This window comes from Trachurus japonicus, chromosome 1 (assembly GCF_045865225.1).
Source record: "Trachurus japonicus isolate A0001 chromosome 1, Traja_1.0".
Lineage (NCBI taxonomy): Eukaryota > Metazoa > Chordata > Actinopteri > Carangiformes > Carangidae > Trachurus > Trachurus japonicus.
The window spans coordinates 17418203-17423658 of NC_140907.1; the positions used below are offsets into that span (position 1 = coordinate 17418203).

The 5456-nt window shown below is 36.7% G+C and overlaps 1 protein-coding gene across 2 annotated transcripts; it reads right to left on the reverse strand.

Moving 5' to 3' along the window:
• Nucleotides 1–1777: 1777 nt before the first annotated feature.
• LOC146991697 (interleukin-8-like) lies at nt 1778–2993 on the reverse strand. Of its 2 annotated transcripts, XM_085791802.1 has the most exons (4): nt 2773–2993; nt 2527–2659; nt 2277–2363; nt 1778–2152 (listed from the first exon to the last, which is right to left on the reverse strand). In XM_085791802.1, the coding sequence occupies exons 1-4, from the start codon at nt 2837–2839 to the stop codon at nt 2140–2142; spliced, it is 300 nt and encodes a 99-aa protein (XP_085647928.1). In that variant the 5' UTR covers nt 2840–2993; the 3' UTR covers nt 1778–2139. The 2 variants fall into 2 exon arrangements, with proteins under 2 accessions (XP_085647928.1, XP_085647938.1); XM_085791812.1 differs by lacking the exon at nt 1778–2152 and having other exon boundaries at nt 2169–2363.
• Nucleotides 2994–5456: the final 2463 nt, after the last annotated feature.

A 5456-nucleotide genomic window follows, 5' to 3' on the forward strand; every position in this document is an offset into this window, starting at 1 on the left:
GTCGTAAGTTGTGACTTGAAGCTGTAATTTACGATTTCAAAAGCCTGCCTGGAACGCAGCATTAGCGAAAACGACCGGATCACTTACTTCTGCTTTAAGTCAAACCAACTTAATTTTAATTGTGTTGAAATAACCCCTTTTAGTTATTCTAACTTATTTATTTTCATTTCATTCTACTCAGAAATGTCCATGGAAATTGTTACCCCAATTTCTTTTAGTAGTAATAACTTATTTATCTAAGTCAGAATATATCACACATTGAACTTTCAGTTTGATCTAACTGTTTATTCAAAGACAAGTCAGCATCTCACTCTACAGCAACAGGACTGAGTGTATATGATATTTTTTTTTTAAAAAGTAGCATTCATAAAATAAATTAAGAAACTTACAATATAAAATATCCCTTTAAAACAGTCTTTTGAACACAGCATACAATAAATTAGGAAACTTACAATATAAAATAGCCCTTTAAAACAGTCTTTTGAACACAGTCTGAACATTTTGGCAGTCATACTCTTGAGACTGATTTTCCCATGAATGTTGACTCCAGGGCAGGCTGACAGTGGTGATCTGTCTTAATGGTTTATCTGAATAAAAAGAAAAGGCACAAATAAGTACAACATGCTAATTTATACAATTTGCACACAAACTACTGCAAAGAAATGGCAGTGCACACTCATGCTATTCTAACAACTAGCTTATAACTAGTCCTGTGGCATCTCAACAATATTTGTTTGTCAACACAGTTGACAACTGCTGACAGAGAAACAGCATCTAGTGGTGAAAAACGATTTCTTGTAGCCTACTAACTGTACTGATAGTTGTGAATAAAACGAGTCAAGATTGTACTCACCAAGCTGTAAAGTTTGCAAATGAGTGTCTCCAACTCTGTGCTCTGGTCACTGGTGTCTTTCCAATCCTATGCTTCCAACAGGCGTGCCACATGGTTCGCACTAAACATGTACTAGCAGGTTAGCCTTGTACTCAACCTTGTACTCAACAAAATACAGACACAGATTTTTAAGTTGTGCTAACTGAATACACCTCTATGTTAAGTTAAGGCAGAAATATCTGTTCAAAATTCATGTATTATTGAGTTACCACAATTTTATTTATTTTCATTTAGACCAACTTATCAAATTAAGTTATCAACTCATTATAATGTATATGCATAACAAACTTAATTTTTTAAGCAGAAAAAGCTCTTGATTTTGAGCTATACAAACTAACCCCATGAATCACTTTAGGGTCTTTATAAGTGGAAGGAGAGAACTTACATTTTAAAGCTAAAAGTTTCATTGTTTACACTTGAGGTTTATTTATCCAAGTGAGAGTGAATTCCCGGAAAGTCCTGGCGCCAGGATTGTGAGGTCATTACATAGCTAGCATCATGTGTTTTAGTTCTGTTTAAGATGACTGCTACAGTGATATAATAGCCCATACGGTGAGGAAGTGAAATTTGGGAGATAACATCAAATGATTCTTTATCTAGGGTATCACAGTATTACATATGTTTGTGTTATTGTACAATATAGGTAATTACATGTTTGTGAGAATAATTGTCTGATTACAATGCACAGTATAAGTGACTGAGTGATGATAGTTTGATTACCATGTTAATGCTATGATCAGGTAAAGCTGGGAACACATTTCCTTCATGAATTACTTACATATTGGTTTTAACTGAAATTCTTGATTCATATTGATCATTTCATGCTTGCAATGAAAATATGACATTATAGTCTAACCAATAATATACAAAGTAATATCATTTTGAATTTTTTTATTCATCATTAGTATCAATAGATATAATACATAAATATATCAATAAATAATGCTAAATAGATACGTATATTAGAGACAAGGGAGTAGTATCAAAAATAGATACAGGGCTAAAGGAGCAGTCAAAATTGCATCAAAAAGTGGCAAGAACATTAACAGTTTTAACAGAGACTTGTTCATAAATAGCATGTTTGATACAAACAGGATTGGAGTGCATATATTCTGTTGAACACTTCAACAGTAGGTGAGGACATCACGTAGTTCCCAGGTCATGATATGAAATGAGGGCGATGGCTTCAACATCTGATCAAACACATACATCCGGGTATACTTTCATTTGTCCAAAAATGGCTCAGCTCAGCGCCTCCTGCTGCAGAGGTAAAAAAGGAAAAAAAGGAAAGAATCATTATTTTGTGTTTCTAAAATACTTCTGACATAACATATCACATTATCTAGTCGAACTTTTAGGGACTGCATGATTGACCTGTACTTACTTGGACATGATCCTCTGGATCACTTTCTTCACCCAGGGAGCCTCAGGGTCCAGGCAGACCTCTTGGCCGGTCTTTTTCAGAGTGGCACTGCAAGACCCAACAAGATGCAGAGATAGGGTCAGACCTTGTACACTTTGACAAAGACCTCATGCACTCATGCAGAAGCCAACAAGTGACAATGACAAAATCTCATAGTACCAACATCATTGCTATTGCTATATGGGATGAGGGCTTTTAAATGGGGTCTTACATGATCTCAGTTTCTTTGCAGTGAGAGTTGGCAGGAATCAATTCAACCTTCTCGATGTGGCGGCCAATGGGTTTGCTCTCTGTCTGGATGAAGCGACAGTGCAATTCTACTCTCAGGCTTCTCAGACTCATATCTGTTAGGAGACAGGAAGCACATGCAGTCACACAGTGCAACAAGTGTTTGCTGGTGTCTCTATATGCACTGCAGAAACAACAAAGTAGTGAGAGTGACACAAAATGATCTTACCTTCACTGATAGACAGGGATGCCACAAGCACCAGCATAGCAATAACCATAACTCTTCCGCTTATCATTTTGCCCTTTAAAATTCTGCAAGTTAAACTTGTAAAAAATAAAAATGTCCTTCAGAAAGCCTGTAAAAGTAAAGTCAAGGAGGTGTTTTCTATACAGCTCTACTCTTTCGTCTTGTGCAGCTGCTTCTGTCCTTTCCTTTTTCTTTGCTCAGCTGCCTTCTCGCTCTGTTGTTTGAATCTAGCGCTGGGGGAAGGCTCTTATATAGCCGACTCCTGGAAGCGAGTCATTTTCCTAGCTAGGTCATATTGTGAAACCTGGGATCCTTGGCACATGACTGGGAAATTACACTGAAAGAAGAAGAGGGACGTCTGTGATTTATCCTGAAGACTTATCCTAACCTATCTGATAACAGAGTGACTAAAATAGGTAATAAACTAACTGATCCCACAGGAATGCTAATGAAAACTTCTCTATAACTTAGATATATGATGGTATTGCTGTTAACGCTGTATAATACGGAAGCGTATTGCATTCACTTGAATAAAAAAAAAAAGTCTGGTTTTTCTGGGTAATTAATTTTTTTGGTCTGTTTTTCGAAGTAGGCCTAATTATTTCTGTTTTTCTAATTTATTTTTTGGTTTGGTTTTTTGAAAAAAAAAATCTGTTTTTCTGACTAATTATTTTCTGTTTTTTGTGGTATTTTTTTTCCTCCTGTTTTTCGAGGTAATTTTTTTCTGACTTAGCTTCGCGATTTCAAAATACCGTGAGAAGCTCCCACCTGCAAGTAACGTAAGGACTGATTACAAAATAAAGGTGCTACATCAGACTGTTCTGAGTGACACTCTCTGAGGAGGTATTCTCAGTAACAGGTAGTTTCCTTCCTATATAAATCTGAATTTACTTGGAACACAGTGAAAATAAGACTGCATTTTTTTTGTGGAGCATATATGGAGCGTATGTTAAGCAATGTAAAAGAAAGCGGCTTTACCAAGGGGGCAGTTGTCGGTCTGAGAAGTGAAGCTCACTTCCGCGTTCAAAAATCTCCATAGACCCCTATGTTAAAATCGCAGATTTTACATCCTAAATAAACATGATCAAACCGATAGTTTCTACCCCCGCACACACTCTGAGGGGGGTGAATTTTTTTTTAACTCTACCGTTTTACTATTATTAGGTTTAAAATTCTGGCCAATTAGGGCCCGAAAACGTTGAGTGACAGGTCCGGAGACCGCTGCTTCGAGGCCAGTGGGCGGGTTCTCGGCCGGCCAATCCAACATGGCGCTGTTCAGGCCCGCCATATTTGAGTCACAAAAACAACTCCCTAAAACCAATGGGTGACGTCACGGATGCTACGTCCATATTTTTTACAGTCTATGGCCTGAAACACAATTTGTAATAATATCACCAAAAAAGTCCATATTGTCCACTCTTACTATGTACAGTACAGCATGTACTGTTATAAAATATATAGTGTGTAACATTATCAGCATGAGGCCAAAATTATGCACATGTCCTTCCTGTCATGAACCATGTCCACCCTGTCATGGGAGGTTTACAGTACTGTACTGACAGGGTGGACAGTGACAGAGTGGACATTTTAAGCTAATTTTAGTATTAAATGAGCACATGGTGGACCTTCAGTTAGCAACATGATGCAGTTAGCAAGCTGACTGTGTACTTTTTAACAAATATGTTTCAAATTTTTGAAAGGTATTTATATTAATTGATATTTCACTATGACAGAGTGGACATGTTAAGCTTGACAACATCCAACTACACACATAATACGAGAACAAATACGAAATATATGGGTAAATACTTACTTTGCAACTAGCCACTGTGTCAGGCTCCATTGAAGAAAGACAAAATGATGGTAGTAATGTCACTGAAAACATCATGGGTTTCTTAAAGGGGCAGTTACCCCAAAATGACAGGGTGGACAGCGATTTCAGGGACACACACAAAATGTTCAATATAATTATGAAAATAGAATATACATGATCAAAATTACTGTTTTTCTCAAATAGGCTGTTGTGGACAATAAAACCATGTAAAAAAAGTTTTGATTTAGTATCATTTAAGCACTTATTACACACGCTGTAGTTAGCAGAGCACTGTGTGGGACATGCCAAAATCACGTACATCCAATGCAAGAAAACAGTATAAAATAAAGGGAACATATTTTAAGTGAATTATAATTATACCAATATGTGAGTAAATGTTTGGCCATTTATAATAAGACCCCAGAGTTTCATTATTCTGCTACATTTTCATGATGACTGAGTGATTCTGATGAGGACACCAAAGGCACTCCATAGTGATATTGACTCTGCCAACTCATGAGTTTGACACATCTAAAGCAACTCCAGTAGACATGCCAAAAGCTGTGAACTAAAGTCTGACACAACCCCAGCAAGCACCAACAAGTCCGCTCACAGCCCTGACGTCACTACAGTCATTGTCACACTGCAGAAGAGAAGTATGGGCCAGTATGTGAATGGATGGCTGACATAGGTGATTGTCATCCAAAGATTTTACCCTCAGGAAGGGACATTTATTGACTCTATTCATGTATTATTGAGTTACCACAATTTTATTTATTTTCATTTAGACCAACTTATCAAATTAAGTTATCAACTCATTATAATGTATATGCATAACAAACTTATTTTTTTA

Coding starts and splice junctions, on each gene's coding strand:
- LOC146991697 (XM_085791802.1), bottom strand. CDS start 2,839: ATGATAAGCGGAAGAGTTATGGTTATTGCTATGCTGGTGCTTGTGGCA. Junction 2,660..2,772: donor ATCCCTGTCTATCAGTGAAG/GTAAGATCATTT, acceptor GTCTCCTAACAG/ATATGAGTCTGAGAAGCCTG. Junction 2,364..2,526: donor TGCAAAGAAACTGAGATCAT/GTAAGACCCCAT, acceptor TGGGTCTTGCAG/TGCCACTCTGAAAAAGACCG.